The 21,166-nt window shown below is 42.9% G+C and overlaps 1 protein-coding gene across 24 annotated transcripts in view; it reads right to left on the reverse strand.

The window, feature by feature from the left end:
- The window catches only part of KCNMA1 (potassium calcium-activated channel subfamily M alpha 1), a 739,980-nt gene that overhangs the window by 139,277 nt on the left and 579,537 nt on the right, over positions 1-21,166 (reverse strand). For 15 of the 24 annotated variants that reach the window (XM_086680079.1, XM_086680078.1, XM_086680098.1 and 12 more), the window contains exons 16-17: positions 15,915-15,983; positions 6,289-6,375 (exon numbers count right to left, since the gene is read on the reverse strand). In XM_086680079.1, the coding sequence (XP_086536205.1) occupies positions 6,289-6,375; positions 15,915-15,983 (156 nt within the window). Of the gene's footprint in view, positions 1-6,288; positions 6,376-13,521; positions 13,534-15,914; positions 15,984-21,166 lie in introns of all 24 variants that reach the window. The other 9 variants (XM_086680076.1, XM_086680093.1, XM_086680081.1 and 6 more) reach the window with 1 other exon arrangement.

Consider the following 21,166-nt stretch of genomic DNA (forward strand, 5'->3'; position numbering starts at 1 on the left):
CACGCCAGCACTAATTTCCTTTCATCTTTTGAAAGGTTTAGACTTTTACAGACGGAAATGTTTGTTGCAAGACCTCTTATTTCAAACACAGGACTCTGCAATTGGAGTTCGTGCTTCTTTTAATAAACCTTCCTTTGAACAGGAACGGGGTGAATGGCTGCTGAGGTGACCCCCTGCATCTGCCTGCTCATCCTTCGTTTTTTGAGCACAGCCTTCAGGGCTGCTCATCAAAGCATGTAGGCAACCAGCCCCAGGCCCTTGGTGGGGAAGTGGAATGTATCTCCGAAACCCTTGCCGTCTGGTCAGATATTTATAGAAGGGAGAGCCAAGATAAAGTTCCACAGTCAAATAAAATCATTAGCCTTGCCCCTCTGAAAGGATATTTCTTTTCAAAGTGAGAGAGGTTAAGGAGGAAGGTGGAGGGGGAAATACAAAAGTGATGGGTCAAGGGGGGGGGGGGGTCCTCTGTCAAATTTCTTCTGGCATTTCATAGCCCATACTTTGCTCCCAAGCTGGAACAATCAACTCCCATACTCTCGGCCCCGAGAACACAAAATAAATGGAGGTTTGCTTCTCACGGTGGTGAAGCATAGCTCAACCGAGCACTGGAATGGGGTGGGCAGAAGGCACTATAGGGCTGGATACCCAGAGGCAGCGATCAACAAGAAAATCCCCTCATCTGACTTAAGTGTCAAGTTGTGATTATAAAGCACATTGGTTGTGTCCAGACAAGCGACAAACCAAGATCATTCAAGTATAGAATGCATAGGACCTAGAAGAATAGCACTGGAGGCCTACATCTTTTCAGGACGGGGGATTACTGGGACAAAATTCACTGGAACAGCCTTACAAGCTTCCGGATATGGGAGCTAACAAAATCCCTGGTTTCACCACTCCCAACGTGAAATTGAATGGCAGGGATAAACACGGTCTTCCCTTGACCAAGACTATAAAGAAACACAATTCTTGGCGATTCAATTCCCAGGTTCCTTTTTATGTTTTTCACAGGATTTGCACACGCGATTGACACCAGCTGAAAACCAATGTGGGATCTGGAAGAGATCTTGGAAGTCCCCAGGACTCAGTGTCCTCATCTGTAAAATGAGGAGGTTGTCACGACCTGCCCAAAGGTATCCTGTGCTGGGGTTGGTCAACTTCTAAATCCAAGCCCAGTGCTCTTTCCACCCCAGCATCTCACTCACTATTTCCCTAAATGCCAGTTTTCATCCATGTTGTGAAAAAAGGAAAAAGAAAAAAGGCAGCTGATTGTTTGCCCTGCAAGTGGCAATGTGGCTAAGAAGCCAATCAATGGTGACCTTCCTTGAAAAGGCAATGACAGGAAAGGAGGAAGCCTTTTTGTGTCCACATCCTTTGGCCATTTTCTCTCCCTATCTGATGCTCCTATACATAATAATAATGAGAACAATGATAACAGACATTTGTAGGGCAAGGCTATAGGCCAAGCACTACTCTAAGCATTTATAAGTATCAATGAATTGGATCCTTAAACAATCCTTTGAAGGAGTCATGATTATTATCTCTGTTTTACAGAGTGTACAGGAAACTTAAGCACAGGGAGGTTATGTGACCTGCCCAAGGTCTCACAGAGCCCGGATTCAAGTCCACACAGTCTAGTCCTAAAGTCCATGGTCTTAAATTTTTTTTTTTTTTTTCAACGTTTATTTATTTTTGGGACAGAGAGAGACAGAGCATGAACGGGGGAGGGGCAGAGAGAGAGGGAGACACAGAATCGGAAACAGGCTCCAGGCTCTGAGCCATCAGCCCAGAGCCCGACGCGGGGCTCGAACCCACGGACCGCGAGATCGTGACCTGGCTGAAGTCGGATGCTTAACCGACTGCGCCACCCAGGCGCCCCACATGGTCTTAAACACATCTCTACTGCTGAGATGATGAAACCGTGCTGAGCCTGAGTGGACTGTTGAGAAGATAAAATTGATTACTTCACAAATTCAAAGTGGATTCTGAAAGTGGCCCCATGGGGGCCAAACAGGTAAAGCTAATGACTGAGATGGGGCCAGGTTGGTGGGGGTGGTCTCTGGTCTGTGAACTGGAGACATATCTCCCAACCAGAGGGAGCACCGTAGCTAAGCTCCAGCTGAGTTTTGCCAAGTGGAACTTCTTTGAGAGCACCACTGTCTTCTCCACTCACCTCTGCCTCTCTCACACTCACCTGGCAAAGCACCCACCCTACTGCACACCTGCACCTGAGCAGCTGAACTGAGGAACGGAAACACAACTGTGTTGACTAATCTCACTTCAAATCCATGGCCACGGATGCCAGGGGCCTCTTCACACACCTCAGGATCTACTCCATATCCCCTCCTTCCACCTCAACCTTCTCTGCTCTCCTCCCCACTCCCTCTCCTGCTCATCCACCCCTTCGCCAAGTGGCCCTGTGTTGGTGACCTTGACACACACATCATCAAGAAGACCGGATCCACACCCTGCAAGGCTGATCTTCAGGGTCTCCTTGTCCTCTGCTTTCCTGTTGTGTTTAGCCAATGGGAGGAGCCAGCTGGAAACTGGAGGATGGGAAGAGAGGAATTCCTCCCTGCAGGGCCATGAAATGGTGGTGGCCACATCTCTATATTCCAGAGGACTCAGCTCCTGCCAAGTGGCCTTTCCTACACTACAGCCTCTCTCTCCAGGTTCTGATAACTCTCCTTCCCCTTGATTCTGCAGATCTAGGGCTGAGAGTGGCTCCACTCTGTTGCCAGCTCCGGGTGCTTTTGCATCCCTTATTGGTTCTCCTTAACCCTCTGCCCACAACTTTTTATGTTCCCTTCATAAAACTCTCCTCCCTTTTCTCATTTAGGTGTGTCACCTGTTTCTGGCCAAGGACCCTCCCTGATATAGCACCCAAAATGACACCTCCAGCTTTCATCTTCCCCCCAAACTCCAGAATCTTAGAGCTGACTGTCTACTTAACATAGCCAAATAGAATTCTTAATTTCCTACATCCCAAACTTGCTCCTCTTCCAGCTAAATCCAGTCTCAGTAAAGTGGGAAGCCGGCACCCACCCAATTTCATAGGCTCCAAATCTAGGCTCCATTCTTGATTCCTCTTTTTCCCCTCATTTCTTATATGCAGTTTACCAGTGGGTCCTATATATAGACTCTCTAAAATATATTCTGAACTGGTCTCCCTTCTCTGTACCTCCACTCACCAGTTTTACCCAAGCTTATATTCACCTACACTATGCAGTATCTCCATCTGTTGGGCCCCCCACTCCTGTTACCCCACATCCCATTCTCTATAATGGAGAGGAAAGACCTTTCAATGATGTAAATCAGACTCCATCACTCCCAGCTTAAAGCCATCAGTGACTCCATTTTATAACAACCTGACCCATACGTATCAAGTCCTATGGGAGCCATAGGACTTTCCTTCCCTCAGCTCCCTACACACAACAAAACTGCCCCTACTTTGTCTCCTCTTCCTTTCCCATCTCTGTATAATGGACTCTTTCCCATCACCTCCATCTCTGCTCAAATGTCACTCCTTCCAAGCAGCCTTCACTTGCGCACAATCCAAATCAGTGACCTGGCTGCACTAATTCTTTGATTAATGTACCATGAATAAACAAAACTGTAATTCTCTCCTCCCTAGAACATGAGTCCATGAGAGCAAGGACTTCATTGTTCACCACTGCTTCCCTGGCACCTGGTACAGAGTGTTCTAGAAAGTGAGTGACCTTTGATGCATGAATGAGTATGAGAATGCAGCCAAGTAATGCCAGATCTGCAAGTTTTTCAGGGGAAACCAGAAATAAGAATTTTTAAATAAGGACGATGGTGTCTTCTGCTTGGCAAATAATTTATTTGTTAAAATTATGAATCAAATGAAGCCTGTCTGCAAGCCACACCAAGTCAACGAGGCACCATTTTGTGACCCCGACATCAAAGACTATGTGCCAACATTATTTAAAAAGGAAAATACTCAGTGGCAAGGAGCAGGGGACAAGTGACCGAATGCCCATCCCAAAGTGGCCTAAGGCTGGAATGGTGGTTTCACTGCTCTGTTCCTAAAACACTGCATCTGAAAGTTTCTGTGAGCTAAAAATCCATTAACTTCTTTTGTGGCTTTTTTGTAGGAGAGGGTGCATACTCAATACTGGATCGTCATAATCAACTTTTCCATTTTTACAAAACTTGTTTAGTTTCATTCAAATCTCCAAGGCCCTTTCTGTGGTTTTCTGCCGTCTTCATCTGTTTGAAGTCCCCTAACTGACAGCATTTGCTCCGACACATCACACACCACGGAAAATTACAGGCTGCTGTTGTTACTGATTGTGTCAGCATGTATTTGTGAACACCATAAAGCACTGAAATGAGACATATTGCACTCCCTAATATAGGAGGTAATTTGTTTTTTGGACTGCCTGGTATTTGTGACATTCATTAGCAAGAGATGCAATAGGAAATAGAATTACACAAATGGGAGCTTCACGTTATATTTGCTATCTGGGAGGTACACGTGATCTATGGTGCCGCTGTGCTCCCCAGCCCCCCACCCCCCATACGTGGTGTTGAGATGCTGCTTCTGTGTCTCACATTCTGGATGTGAGCACAGCCTTCTCTTCCGGGGGGATGTGGGCAGGGGTACTTCAGTCCTGTTCACCAGCCCCCTCTCCTCTCTCAGGTGAACCCAGTTCTTGAGGTACTCCTGAAGAACAGTCAGGATCCATGAACTGGATGAGGTTTTCCTGTCCCCATCTGAATAATGGCAATTCTTTCCCAACTTGTAGACGTAAATTTAAGCCATTAGAGAGCTCAGTTTAAAGAATTTTTGTTTTTGTTTTTTTGCTTCCCCATCCCATTTTTCCTCCTAAAATCTTTCATAAATAGTATGGCTAGACTGTAGGAGTGGGTGAAGAGGCAGAAAGTAATAGACATCAGTTATCAAATATAGTTCTGTGCTTGGCATGCCAGGATCACATCATGACGAATAATTAAGAGCGTAAGCTCTGGCACTGGACATACTGGCTTTACTACCCACAAGGAGTAGGGCTTTGGGTATTGGTTACCCAATCAACACCCCAGTTTCCTCATGTGTAAAATGGAAATAGTAATGATACCTATCTCATAAGGTTGTTGAGAGGATGAAATGAGTTCATCAATACTTGGGGTACCTGGTCCATAGAACAGTGCTGGCACATATTAAACTCTACATAAGAATTTGCTAGTTTCATTAAATTTGGTAGAAAGTGTGGGTTTTGGAAAATGAAAGACCAGTTCCCATCTGGGCACTGCCACTTGCTTCTGTGCTTTATAACCTCGGATAAATCATTTATCTCAACTTGACCAATGAGGAGACCAAAGCCCTGAGGGTTTTAGAAGACTTACCTTACAAAGTTATTTTGAGGACTGACAATTAAGAATGTAGAATACCTAACACAGGCCTGGCTTTGAGTGGAAGCTCATTAAATGAAAACAATAGGCTTACATAAATAATTACAGACCTTCACAAGTAATAATCTATTTTAAATAGTTTGTGTAACATTATTGTTAGAGTGAGTGACCTATCTGGCCATTCGAGTCACATCTTCTGCTCATAAATTTTTCATAGATCAAGGATAGAAGCAAATATAATGATATTCCATGGTGTTCTCCAAAGAGCCCTATGATTCCCAGCTGTTTAAACAGGTTTAAGGATACTGATAAAAGTGTCGTAAAACACCGAGGTCAATGAAATCGTGGGCTGTACCTACAGAGGCCTAAGAATTGAACCTGACAACCTTGCCTACTTACCTAGTAGCCCACAAACAGAAATACAGCCAGTTTAGTATTTCATCTGAAATTAATCCAAACCTTTTGAGATTCCATTCGGCACTTAAAGTGGAAAGCTGATAAATCTCAAGTAAATTTTCCTGGATGATACTAGGTAAAGAGTACTAGACAAGGAACCAGTTGTCCTGTGTTATGTTGTTCTGGGTCATCAAGAATCTGGATGATCTCGAACAATCACTTCAGCTCTCTGGGACTCACTTTCCTCCCTTGGAAAATGAAGGAACGGTTACCAAGGCCCTCCTAGTTCTAAAATGTTATTATTCCAGTTGAAAGATGTGGAATCAATGATGGAGGAGCTCATGGAAGCATTTGAAAGCACAGTCTCCTTTTCTTAAGATGAAGCACCATTGATACCCACAGACATGTTAAGAAGTTTAGGGGTTAGGGCCCTATACATACTGAAATTATGCCCATTGTGGTGGATCAAGACGTATGTGGCTGGACCAGAAAGGAAGACGGATGAATATAAACTCTTACCTTTTAACTTCCTTGGCATCACTTGCGATGAAAAATCCTAAAGTACCTTCTTGGATCTTAAGATGGTTTCCAGGATTAATTAATATACTGCTCAGTGAACAAAAACAAACAAAGAAGACACAGTTGTGAGTTCATGTTCTGAATAAAACCTTGAAGGCTACACTGTACTGTTAATTTTATAGGGGGCCCACTAGTCTAATGATTTTCCCAAAGATGTTGTCTAGAGCCTGATGTCCAGAGTCCCAAACATTTAATTGGATAATGCCATCATAAAGCTCTGATTCTCAATTCCCAGGCTGGCATACTCCCAGTTGCAGAAATCAAAGCACATCTAGGTTTTAGGGCTGGGCGTGTATAATGGGGTTGCCATCAAGGGCTTCTCATCTGAAGCAAAGTTCCTAATAATGTTGCCCCTTGGAAACTTCTGTTGATGGTCAACATTGAATGTGATTGGTCTATTAAACCTATTGCTACTCCAATTTTCCATTACATGGCAGAGCATTAATGGGACCCCTATATGCATCCAGAAACATACATATATACATGTATTACTGCAAGGAATGGTACACGACACCTGTAACCAATGCAGAAACAAACATAACATCTGCACGACATCGGTAAAGACATGGAAGTGGATTCCACGTGCAGCCTTATGTAGAAAGAATTGGATCTACCTGAATGGGGAAAAAGAAAAATGACAGCAGATGGAAATGATTCCAGTCTGCTTTTACCAGAATGCATGGGAGTGTTTGAATAAAGTGTGTGTCTAGTACAACCTGATTGGGGCAAATTGTAATTAGAAAACAACATGCAAATTAGGCCTTAAAAAAAACTTCCCCTTGCAGGGAAGTGTACACTTAAATATACACTGTCCTATTTCAAAGTGTTATAAATAGATTAGCTGACCAAGTGGTGTTTGGACTGACAAAAGAGATACATGCATCCCAATCTAATAAATGGGTGAAACAAACAAGTTAAATTTTCTCCTGATCAAGAGCAGAATACAGAAATGTATTACAAACAGACTAAGATGAGGCTTTGGGCTTAATGGACACAGAATTTAGACCCTCTGAACATAGCAATAGATACAACAGAGGTATTCTCTGATCTGAAAAGCTGGCTTTAAGGTAAAAAATGTTTGGAATCCAGCTAAAGGAAGTCTTCAACTGTCTAAAATAACCAAAATGGAGGATGGTAATTAACATGGAAATTTTTTACTGCTGGCAAAACAATTCCAGAAAGGCTCTGTGGACAACAGGGTGATGTGTCTGTAGCAATACGGGAAGGACCAGGTGAACTTTCGTTCTGTTGGGAGGACCCAGAGTGGATCATTATTGCAAAATAATTGTTTGTGGTCACAAGAACATCCACTATTACCCATAACGAGACCTGACAGAAGGAAACCAATCCTGTGTCATCACTGTCATTAACACTGAATAATAGCAAGAGACCAGGATGATTGGACTGTTCTGTCCTAGAACTACAGGCAACAATGACATTCTTCACAAATCAGGAAGCAGCAGGCCACACTAACAGCTACAGCTTGCAATGGACAGTGGCACTGTACAGGCACCTCCTAATTACCCCTCTGCCAATTCTTTACATTGGTTCAACAGCCCTCTGACTTCTCATGATCATCAGGGGGAAAGGGTCAGAGCTTATACAGTTTAGATGGATTCCTTTTTCAAAGCCAATTAAATGTGATGTCTTAGAAGGGCAGAATTCTGGATTCTGCACACTTTCTGACCCCTTTGCTACAAGGCAGTTCTCGTATGCCCTGGCTCTGCAATCAGAAATTGGGCCCAAATTCCAGCATCAACCATTTAGTAGCTGTCTGACTTTGGGCAAGTTACTAAATCTCCCTCAGACTCAATATCCTCACCTACAAGATGGGCATGATGATAATGATAGTCTTTCTTCAGAGGATTAAGCAAGATAATGCACAGAAGGCTCACTGCATATTGGTTTATTGTTACTCATATTATTTATTATTGCAAAAAAGACAAAAGTATATTTCATCTTTAATGGAATTATCAGATTCTCTTTAGCTGGTCTAATGGAATGGAACACAGGGCTCCTTATCAAAATATCCTGTTCATAAAGAGATAAAGTTACAGAGTGAAGAACTGTACATTCCAGAATAATGCATAAGGACATACATGAAAAATTCTAGGTACTTCTAGTGACTAAAGAAGCTAATTTCAGGGAACCTGAGTGGCTCAGTCAGTTAAGCAGCTGACTCTTGATTTTGGCTCAGGTCATGATCTCACGGTTTATGAGTCTGAGCCCCACATCAGGCTCTGAGCTGACAGTGCAAAGCCTGCTTGAGATTGTCTCTCTCTCCTTGTCTCTCTGCCCCTCCCTGCCCCCCCCTTTCTCTCTATCAAAATAAATAAACTTTAAAAAAGAAGCTAATTCCTTAAAGTTGGAAAAATCTACATTTTGATATGTATTTATATAAGAGTGTAAAAAAAGCTTCTGAGGAAAAAAAATCCTATCATGATTTCAATGATACAATTCAAAAGAGGAAATTTGACACTCATCAATGTCTTGGTGACACCTATGTGCACAACAAGCTTTGCACAGAACTCTTTTTTACATTATGTGCTTCATTAATTGCACTCCAGTGATCAAGCCCACTGTGTCATGGTGGGACGACAGTGATAGCAAGGTTCCTATCAATGAAAAGTTTCTTCTCATTTCCTCTGTTCTTTATCAACAGTGAACAAGAATTGGCTTACGATGAGAATTTGGGATTGTCATTCCAGACACTGCAGGTTGAGATCATTTATTACAGCTTTCAAGGCTGCTTTAGTCAAATTAGCGTGGCAGAGAAGAAAGATCTGGGGCACTGATGTAAAGCAGATTTGTGTTCAAATCTGTTTCAGCGCCGATGCTGGTTAAGCAAGCAGGTACATGTGTCGGGCCTGTGAGTTCAGACCCTGGGTGCCACTAAGCCTCACTCTCCTCATCTATGAAATGGAGTGAATAATCTGTAGCTTACAGTGTCACTAAGAGAATTAAAGTATATACTATGTGCTGAGTGACTGCCACATGGTAGATCCTGAACGCAAGGTCACTATTAATAGTAAGCAAGGCTATTAAAACAACTAAAGGAGCAGCAAATAATCTCTCACATTGTCTCAGCTCTCCATTTTGTCCTTGGTGCTAATAAGCTACCAGGAGGCACCCTAACAGCATTTGAAAGACCTTTTTAACTGACTGCAGGATCCAAAACATTATATCCCCATACAACATCTGGTGACAGACTAATTTGGACTGACTTTTGGTTGCAGAGTGGAGTATCTCTCTGTTCCTCAAACCTCGTGTAGTTCCAAGGACATCACTGACTGTGTGTTTTCTTTTGGACGTGAATAAGAGGCTTTGAATCAACTCTCTAAATCATGTGTGAGGCTGTATGCTCACCTTTGCAGCTATCCAGATCAGGCTAAGGAAGCCTTCTGGGTGGGAATTGAAAGAATGAGCCTAGATCTTGAGAATAACGAAGGAAAGAAATCTAGATACATATGAATGTTCATTGTGTTGGATTCCACGCATACATTTAAGGTTTTGATAGAGAAGCTTGTGTCCCTTATTCCAGGGGGCCACTGCTTGTAATACTCCCTCTGTAAGGGTTCAACGTTTCAAAGACTCTTTGAGGAAATAAGTTACTCTCTTTAATATGGTAGACATTAAGTCTTCTATCCACATTCCATATCTAGAAAATTTAAATAAAATGTTAATCCTCCTCTTTTTGAAAATATAAAAAGATAAGGATCCTAGACAGAAGTAATTTTTTTTCCCAGTAAAGTGCCTACTACCCTCAGAATATGTTATTGACCTCCTACTGGGAATATGTAAATCTTTCCAAAGGTCTTTGATCTCTTAAAAGAATAGCCAACATTAAGTTTGTTTTGTTCTAATGACCTGCCAGAAGTCTCCCTCCCCATGCATCACGTTAAATCAGTCTCTGGTTCCAATTCTGTCTCATTCACTAGCTTATCAGAGATAAACTTCAAAATGTGTCATGTGAAGAATCAAGAAAATCTCTAAGAAAAAGTCTATATATCAATTAGCAGAATTCCAATAGGGATATCTTCTTGGCAAGGGTGGACTTTCCCTCATTTCAAGGAACCTATAAATTACCCTCTTTCTTCTCTGACCTTGCGAATTTCAACAGAAAACATTCAGTGGCAGCTGGAGGCAAAGGGCTTATGTAGCTCCTCCCCCGAGGATTCTTGCTCGCTCCCTTTTTCTTTTGCCCTCAGACTAGTTTTGCATCTAGACGGATTCTTTGGCTCCTTTCCCACATGTGAAACAAATATATATTTTCTGTGGGAAACCCATAGTTGAATAAAGGGGTGAAAAGCATGATCATGTTTTATTTGCTTTTGTAAATAAGTTTCTCATAGTAGCCAGCTTAAAGCCCTGTATGCAATAGATACTTTTCAACTACTGGTGGTATGAATGAAAAATATAAACCATTGGTCTCAGTTCAAAAAGTGTTCCTTTCCCTCTCCTAGAAGGATAAAGGTAGCCATAGCTGTTCTTTCAAAGACCAAGATGTGATTCTTATTAGTCAGCCCTACCAAAGGAGTGACCACACCTTTTCTAGGGGGTTGGCAAATAAGCGAACAATCTCCCAGACGCACTAAGTACAAAAATGTACGTGTACAAATATATAAACAGCTAGCCACTTGAGGCATAGGAGCAATTAATTTCAACATTGAAAACACCACTCACTTAGAACCAAAATATGTGTTTCTCAACTAAAATGCAAAAACATGGAACTGGCTAGCAGGGCTTTGTTCAACAGAGAAATATTCCTCCCAGATTCCTCCGGAAGGGGAACTCCAGGGCTCAAGCTACAATGCATTTCATTGTGTAGGTCTTGCTGAACTTCAGTCAGGTTGGAGAATCGGGGCTTGATGAGGCAACATGATTTATTCTTTTTCTCCACCACTTAGGGATAACAACTAGGAAACATCTACTTATTCCTTCTTCAATCATCATCAACTTTACTTGTTTGCTGTTTTTGGAGACAACCAATGATGAATAGCTCAACTGAACCCTATTTTTTAAAGGAATCTTTTATCCATTGTGGATAAATATGATAGGTCTGTATTTCTCCACCCCACCCCTCAGTTTTTGGTAGGTGTAATGTACCATTCCCTGAGCAATTACAAAATTATCACTCACATGAGAATATAGTTTGTACTTGATAACATGATAATTATATCTGTGTCTAGCAAGCTAATGGGACTTCATTAACTACAGCAAGGGAATCAGAACCATCTAAGACTTCAGTTCATGCTGTGCCCAGATGAATCAGGCCACTGGTAGGTGGCCTCTTTGACCATCCATGGTCATATATGATTGCTATTGGTTGGCACTTTGTTTGAACTAATTGTTTCTTCTTTCAAAAGTACAACTGCCCTGCAGTTTACGGGCTGTGTTAGGGCACAGCCTACAGAAACCCCAAATCTCAAATCTTCTTGCTTTTCTGGAATTTTTCATTTCTTCTGGGCTTTCAAATAGATGTTGCTGGAGTCCCACACAACTAGACACACACACTTTTACTTATAGAATATACAGAGGAGACACAGTGTGTATTCCATGCTTCCATATACTTTGAGCCCAGTTCACCCACACAGAGACAGCATAATAAAGATTGCTCCCAGTTGGTCAGACTCAAATGGCTGCCATTGTGGTCCGCCAATGATACGGGCAAGGGATTGATTAGCCCGAACCTATCGCAATGATTTTGGAAATGGCACTTAAAGATATACTTTGCACATAAGGAAAACAGTAGCCATATGGGATGGGGAAGAGATCATTCATTTGGGAAGGCCAATGGTGGCTATTTGGCTCTGGGAGCAAGCTGTGTCACTTTCTGGTACACTTTACGACAAGTCATGCTATGTCACAACATGCCTCCACCACAAGATAAAAGGACTCAAAGGCCAAAAGCCAACAGCAGAGGTGCAGCCACTGTGGACCTTTGAAGATGCAAAGTGCTGCAGTAACTTCTCGCAGTTGGATCATAACAACAATACCAAACTGACAGGAAGCCACCTCATGGTCACACATCAACACCAAAAACCACAGAAGAATCTGACTTTGGAAAGAGTTCCAGACAAATATCCCCCACCACACACACATACACACACACACACACACACACACACACACACACACACACACACAATTACAAACACGAACATGTGACAGTGATTCCAACCACGGAGAAAAACAACTCTTGAGTAAATGAACACATGGGCCTCTCAATAGTATGTTTTCAACAATACTGTTTTAGAGAACACATTATCAAAAAACTACGCTGGAAACAGTAACTGGAAAAGTTAAAAAAAATGCTATCGATGAGGATTTGGTCATGCTTCATGCAACAGAAAACAGCAGCAAAACGGGGTGATGTCACATGGTGAAAACTGAGATACTTCACATGAAGAAATATGCCCAAACACGCTAGGGAAAAAATAAAGCCATGAGTTCATCTCCGTAAGCAGTACTCATTCACTGAGTTGAATGTGATAATCTGGCAATTTAGTAGCAGTGTTCTATGTATTGAGTACTGTCGAAGAAATAAAATATGCAAAATGGTATCATCAAAACAAGTGTAAGGGGAAAAAAAAAGTTGAGTATAAGAGCTTGGTCTCTGTTTTGTGGATAAAAGGACACGGATCCTGCTCTACAAACTGGAAACGGGACATGGGGAGGAGGAAGTCACTGGGAATGTGGACGTGGTATGCAGACAAATGGCACAGAGTCTGGTGGGCACCAAGACACATCAGGACAGGACAGAAACAGACACCAGGGGCTGGAGAGAAGCGTCCTCCTTCTCAACATCGATAACACTTGTTCCCATCACTGGTGCCATGACTGAAAACAGGGATTGTACCTGTTGGTTTGTTAGGTTTCCTGCAAAGAAGTTAGTGCGTCATCCAAAAGAATCAACAAACTAAACAAGAAAAGCAATATGCTATTTTCAATTTTTATGTGCTCTAGTTGGAGAGGGGTTTAAATATAAATATACATATATATATAAATACATATATATACATATATATACTAGACAAGGGAATGAGATTATATGTATGTGTATACATATATATAATCTCTATCTTCCTGAATTCTTGGCAAATGGTTAGTCCTGTGGTGAGCAGTGAAGATAGAGGGTGGGGGTTGGGAGGAAGGTTAACGAAGAGCGCATACCGCTTTCGGCTTCTGCAAAACGACAAGAAAAAGAATTTAAAATCAAACAATTTGATAATAAGTTGACTGACACCAGAAGGAGAGAAGGAAGAAAACCTTTGTTTCAAATTATTTGAAGGATGCATGTGAAAACAAGGTTTTTCAGCAGAGCATGGAAACAGCGTCATGGGGTAGAACAACAGAGGAGGTAGTTCAACACAGGCTGGAGGCAAAGGGGTGGAGAGAAGAAGCTGGGTTCTCCGAATTTTCACACCCAGCCGCTTGGAGGATGGGGGAGGGGAGGAAATGGGAAATTCTTAGATGAAAAACAAAATCCTTATCTCAGGAAGGGTTAGAAACTCAATCCTTTTTAACATGGATATTGTGTTTGGTAAGTTCAGTGTTTTCTCAGAGGCGTGATCCACATTCCCTCAAACACACCTTTTTCCACAAGAACCAATGTGCTTCCACACTGAGACCAAGCCACATGTGAGGATTAAAGTTGGTAACTGCACACAGAAAGCCAAAACAAACCCAAACAAGTTCTTTTCACTCTTTTCTGAAAGAAAAAAAAAACTAAAAATCTGTATCTATAAATATGGCTTTGTTGAAAACATCTCAGATTGGTGAGTTAATTGGAGGGTCCATCAAAGAAAAGATTTTTGTCTTCAGGGATAGCTGTTAGTTATTTTTCTTAGAATAGTGACAGCAGATTCACACTGAACCATTAACAGGCTTTTTCTCTCCCTCCTTGTGACCAAAACGTGGCAGGTGGGAGATGATAGGTCAAGGTTCAGGGTGCGGACTCCTGCTTTGAAATTATACCAGAATGGTCAAGAAACAATACACGGCATTAGTGCCACCCACACCATGACACTTCTTTGAGAGATGCACAGAAGTGATAAAGAGAGAAGACTGAATTACACAGATTTACCGACGTGGCAACATGAAGAATATCATTTGCAAAAACCCGGGAGACATGTTTCTCCCTACACAGGCGCCGGTGACTATTGGCCTCCATGTGGGAAAGCAGTAATTCCAGAAACATCCGCTTTATCTGTGGAACAGCAAATAGCCAGGACTCTGGGTTTGTTTGTTTTTTTTTTTGTTTTTTTTTTTTTGTTTGTTTTTTGCACATAATATTCTTCACTTTGCCAACACAGAAAAGAAAAATGTATATATACATACTTGTTAACTGCTATGGCCGTGTTCTACATGTGGCCACCAAATCCACCATTTTTTTTTTTTCTTCCTCTTGGTTGATTTGGACTTTCAAAATAGCTTAGCCTTTGATCAGATTTTGTGAGCAATCTGATCTGGTGGTTAAGGTAATATAGCAAACACTGGATTGATTGACTTGCTTACAATCCAGTGTTTTTTCATTGTGCTTTGTTTGTTCTTTGTCAGAGACAGACCATACATTTGGAAGTCTGGCTTCATTGAGTTATTCATCCAGATAATGAAAACTCCTTAGATGGTGAGAGCAGGCATGTTCTACTGTTGCCCTGCACTCACTGTATTAAGACATATGTCAGAGGGTATCTGCACTCTACATTTGGGCATCCATAGGAAGACTTATTTACTATAGCTAGGAGGAAACCTAGCTATAGGTTTTGTCATTTCAGAGGACAAAAAGCCCATGCATTTCTCAATGAGCTCTTTCTTCCAAACCCATTGATAAAAATTGGGGAGCAAAAAAAGCAACTCTATTTTATCTGTTATACATATAGTCCTTCATCAACAAAATCCCCTGTTAATGGGATGCTTCCTTCTTCCAGTGTGAACTCATATATTGACTGGGCTGTTATCTATTTCAACCAGACCCAGTCCCTCATCAGTCTGATCTGCACATAATTAGGTGCAAAATAAATAAATAAAGAGGGCTCCTGCCTCTGAGCCTGCTCTCCTGACTAATTTGCATGAAGCTGATACTCTGCCACCTGGATTTCGGTTGCACCGGGAAAAGCACATATGGTACACAATAGGCTGCTTGCAATTTGGCTATCGGGAGAGCTGGCGTGTCCCATCACAGCCCTGCCCCATCCCTGCTGTGAAGGAGGCCAGAATCCACCTGCTTCACGCTCACCGCAGTAAAAAGGGGTTTGAGGACAGGGGCTGTCCCCGATTTTGTGCACAGAGGGTAAAAAGTGCAAGTTGGCATGATCAGCTGGCGATCTGGATGCCTCATCACTCTCCTCTGGAGAAACACTTTCTGAATGCCCACTGGGGCATGAGATGGAAGTGGCAGTATCTGGTTGGGTACGCCATGAGAAGTGCCCGAGGGCCCGAAATGTGCTGCATCAGGGTTCCAAGTACATCAATAACGTGTAAGAAACAAGTGGGGAGACCCAGACTCTTAGTGCACTCTCACATCTCGTAAATGTTGGCCGGCCACCAGGCTGTGGCAAACTTACCGGCTCTCTCGGTTGGCGGACTTGTACTCAATGGCTATCATCAGGAGCTTGAGCTTCACAAAACACAGCCTGCAATGAGATGGAGAAACCTCCCAGTCAGTGCTTCTGAATGACCAGAGCCACACGACACTGTTACGACCTCTCCATCGCCCGATGCACTCATTATTCCAGGGACCTCCATTCCATAGTCACTGTGCCAAAGGGAGGGGGTGGGAGCGACACCTCCCCATCCTCCCCATTAAACCTGATTTCTCGCAAGTGATAAGGCGCTGAATGTTCAAAGTGCAAATTGCACTCAGGTCTGGATGTCTAGACACAGACCCCAAGCAGGGATTTGTGCCTGGGGATTTATGCTGGGCCAGATTCATTAGTTACTCAGTCGGGTAGTAAAATGTTAACTGCAGGAGGAGGGAAGTATTTGGAGCAGCTGGACCTGTTATTTGGATTCCATTTCGGTCTTTTGTACAAATGGCTCATATTGTTGTTCCGAGCAGACCCCTGTGTGCTCAGAATGATGGTAATAATCCTTAGCCTCCGTGTAACTGCCCAGCACATGACTGTGGCACCGTCACTCTTGGCCTCATCCAAGCTGTCTCACCTCATCTGCCCGGTGCTCTCGCTTGCAGCCCAGCCTGCTTTGAGGTAGCCTCGTTCCTGCCTTGATGCGATTCCTCCCCCAGATGCCTTCTCTTCTTCCAGCCTTTCCTCCCAGGCCCCCATCAAGTCCAACCTTCTGTGCAGCTCTTCTGTAGCCCACCGCCACCCTCTGGCTCTCTGTTCCCAGAGAGCCACAACCTGCAACAACCTGCAACAACCTCCTTCAACCCGAAGTCAGCCGCACACTGGCTGTGGCTGCTCCCCATTGCATTCTGTGTCTGGACTTTATCTCCTCAACCAGTGTGACTTCTTCAAGAGTCTGAGACTTATTTAGGGGCTCCTGGGTGGCTCAGTCAGTTAAGATTCCAACTCCTGACTCTGGCTCAGGTCATGATCTCAGGGTTCGTGAGATCAAGCCCTGCATTGGGCTTGACAGCACAGAGCCTGCTTGGGATTCTGTCTCCCTCTCTCTCTCTCTCTCTTTCTCTCTCTCTCTCTCTCTCTGCCCCTCCCCCACTTGCTCTCTATCTCTCTCAAAAAATAAATAAAAACAAAACTTAAAAAAAAAAAAAAGTTTGGGACTCATTTGGAATTCCCCATAGTACTGTCCATGGAACCACTGATACACAGAAGCTAAATAAATGAAAGGTTTTGCTTACTGGGTTTCTAAGAAAATAATAAAAGATCCAGTAAAGTATTTATGGGTAAAGATGTTCAAGGTGGTAATATTTATACAGAATAAAAAAAAAAGTTACCTAAATGTCTAATAATGAAGCAGTGGTTAAGTAAAGTATGGTACAATATGGTTTTAGCATTCAAGATGAGTTTTTGAAGAATATTTCAAGGTATAAGATTAATAAATGATTGTCATATAGATACAAACTTCTAAATTATTTGATACAATTAGGTGAAAATACATATTTATATACTCAAAGAAATAAAAGCACACACAAAAGAATTACATACATTCTATATGACAAGTATCAACAATGAGCATATGTTTTAAGGACTTTCTGGATAATAAAACATTGGCTGACTGATAGATTGAGAAGTGAGTTGATGGTTATTGATGGGTTGATGGCTGCAGCCCCATAAGGGGGTAGGGGTGCGCCGGTTCACAAGTCAGGGCCGTCCTTGGTGCTCTCCTTTAATCCCTACAATATCCCTGAGAGAGAGAGATGGCCTCAGTTATTCCAACATCTACTTATATCTCTATATCACGGGTGATGAAACTGAGGCTCAGAACACCCATGTTAACTTGCCCAAGATCCCCAACTAATACCTGGCAGGATACACATCCTTAGCCCCAGGGAAGCCTATTTCTTACTGGGAGAGATAGATAAAAAGCAAATATACAAGTGGTAATACATTTCCAGAGGAGGAAAACACTGTGCAGAAAACAAAACAACTGAAGAGGACGAGCAGTACCTGGGAAGACCCATAAATACAGGGAACCAACTGGTGTTGCCAAGGGGGAGTGGGAGGAGGGTGGGCAAAATGGGTGAAGGGGAGTGGGAGGTACAGGCTTCCAGTTATGGGCTGAATGAGTCAGGAGATGAAAGTCACAGCATAGGGAGTATTGTCGATGGTACTGTATCGCGTTGTATGGTGACAGATGGTAGCTCCACCTGTGGTGAGCATGCAGCATAACATGCAGAACTGTCCCAATGTTGTACACCTGAAACTAATGTCACACTGTGTGTCAACTCTCCTCCAACAAAAACCCCCAAAACCAAAACAACCAACCAAACAAAAAAGGGCAACTGGGAAGATGTGTTATCTGCAGTGGTCCAAGAGGACCATCCTGAGAAAGTGAAGTTAGAGCACTGAGCCCTGGAGGTGATGAGAAGAGGCAGGCAATGGGGCTCTGGAGAAAAATCTTTCCAGGGAATGGCAGCAGCAAGTGCAAGGGTCCCGAGGCAGGAAGGAACTCGGGGTGTCTGAAGATCAGCAACGAGGGCAGCTGGACTACAGCAGGGTGAGCAAAGTCACAAGTGACAGTGATTAGGTCGGGGAGCTAGGCAGGAGCAAGTTTGCGAAGACTGCTGGCCACAGCAATGAGTCTGCTGGTCTGTCATTTATTCTAAGTGAAATGGGAGGCTTTGGGCTGGTTTCAAATAGAAAAGTGACATAATCATGTGTGAGACTTTGTCGCTGTGTTGCTTGCAGGTAAGGGCTTGGTGAAGGCCTCATGCTCTCCGGTGGGAAGAAGACTGAATTGCTCATTCCTACATGTGAGGTCACGGTCTTCATATTGCTTTCAACAGACAGATTTCAAAGGACCACTTCATCTAGGCACATTTGGGCTCTCCCGGTGATTTGCAGGTTTGCTGATTCCTGCCAGCAGACTCTAATGACCTGGGCTTTGTGCTGATTACGCAGTTTGCTGAAACACCAATCCAGGTATCCAACTACAGCTGGAAAAACGCTCTTCTTAATTTATGTCCCATAGAGAACTGCTAACATGCACCCTTTATGGGGCTGTTACTTGTGGAGCTTCAATTGTTTAAAATATCAGATGGCTCATGCAATATTTGTTGAACCAAATTACCAGGGTAGGTAACCACTTTCTAATGTAAATAACAGCTAAATGCCAAAATCTCAAGGAGAAAGCTGCTCTTAGCACATGTCACAAAGAGGCCGATATGCTGATACCCTATGAGCAGCTGGCCACTCTGTTTTGGGTCTCTGTGGTTCATGGGATCATGGACCTTAATTGCTTTAATGACCTGATCCTGTTGGTAGAAGCAAAGAAATAGTCCACAGTAATGGTGAATTATGTCTTCCTAGGTACTACAATATCATTTACCAACTAGGTATAAAAAGAGAGAAGTTTTCCAATGCAGGATAGTCAGTAAAATCCACACGGCCTTGTGCACATTCCTTAACCTAGCAGGGTGGACCAAGGAGATCTCTGAGTCCTCTCTCATGACTTCCAAATCCGTATCTAAGATGACTGATTCTACACTGCTTTACAGAAGCCTCTTTTTAAGAAGCTCTTTGACCCAAACCCAGCCTTTACTCACTGGTCAAAGGGGGAGAGGGCAGGGACAGAGTGATGTCAACAAAGTAATCATATGCAAATAGTACCACAACCATGGATTATCGGATTCAGGCCCGCCCTTCTCACAGAGATGACAAAGAGGGGCAACTTGCTCAAGGTCAAATGGCCTTTATGAAGAAAGGCCAAAGGTGGAAATTAAATCTCAGTGGTGGCCAGAAGCCCAGCATGGAGCATTAGGCAGTGCAGCATGTTTAAAAATTCAGAATGAGATACTAACAGGTGATTTCATATAAAAACTAGCCTTTCAGCTTTCCTTGATAAGTCAATCATAAATAGCCACACTGGAGCCACATTCTGTATGGCTAAAAGGGACGCGAGCTTGACGCCCTTATACCTCTGGATGGGACATGTGCTCTCCACTATGCCAAGGTCCCCTGCACTCCTGACCCTACCTCCTCATTCTTCACTCTTTGTTGCTCACTCCTGCCTCCTACAGACACCTAAGTTTTTAATCTCTGCTCTAACTAGTATCTTCTGCATGTCCGCAAAAAGCACATCTTGAGTAATTTGCAATTTGCACTAGAAACAGAACTACATTCCCCCTATTAAACATCAGGTTTTTTTGGTTAGATCCTGCCACAGAGAGTTAGCCAATCTAGGGTGGTGGGCTCAAGGCTGCAGCAGAGGTACAGTCTCTGTTGGGGGGTCCTGGAGACCCCCAACAGACCAAGGCTAGGAACAGGAGTGCTGGGGTGTGGTAATCACTTGTTTACTCATCTCTCTGCCCTCGAGTTGAGCTTCTTCGGTGCAAGACACATGCTTTGTCTCCCTGGAATTCTGCAAAGTGCAAAGAGTGCAAGGTGCATTTAATAAACGATGATTAAATGCAGGAATGACAGGGGAGCAGAATCTCATGAGGTGCTGGAAGTATACATAAGAGATAAAGTGGTAAACTAGGAAAGTCGAAGCAGGGAAGGCTTGGGAGTTGAGAATCAAATCCTGAAACAAGGTGCCTCTTAACTTGCTCATTAGAAGAAAAGAGACTGGAAAAGAAGGATATAGAAAAAAAGAATAGCAGCGATGTACTCTGGGGATCTCACATTCGCCTTGAATCAATGTGCCAAAACGCAAATACAATTCTAAGATACAAACAGCAATTTATCCTTGGGAATCTCTACAGATCCTCCTACAAGGGGTGTGCTTCTCAGAACACGTCTTCAGACCAGCCAGGATTGATGTCCTGAGATTAAATATTTACTTGTATCATTGATACCATTGTTTTTGGTAAAGCAAAATAAGCTTTGCTCATCCAGTTCTTATAGTCCTTCTTATGGTTTTACTCAGTGTCTCCACATAGATAGGACCGGGGGTGGATGAGAAAGGGGCTTAGGTTGAGGGAGGATATAAGAAAGAGAAGCTAGACTGCCTTTACAATGGAAAACAGGATAAAATCAGCCATAAGTTAGCAGGAATTCAATTCTTGTTTCTAAAATAAAATGTCCCAATATGTCCAATGCAGGAAGTTGCTGCTGGTTGTGAAAATAATTACAGGGGAACAGAAATGACTTTTTTCCAGAAAAAAAAAAAAAATGCCACTTGTCACAAAAAGGTCTTAAACCAGCAATCTGCAATAAAACTGTTGTAATAACAA

This window comes from Puma concolor, chromosome D2 (assembly GCF_028749965.1).
Source record: "Puma concolor isolate L17-30 chromosome D2, mPumCon1.1.hap2, whole genome shotgun sequence".
NCBI classification, from domain to species: Eukaryota; Metazoa; Chordata; class Mammalia; order Carnivora; family Felidae; genus Puma; species Puma concolor.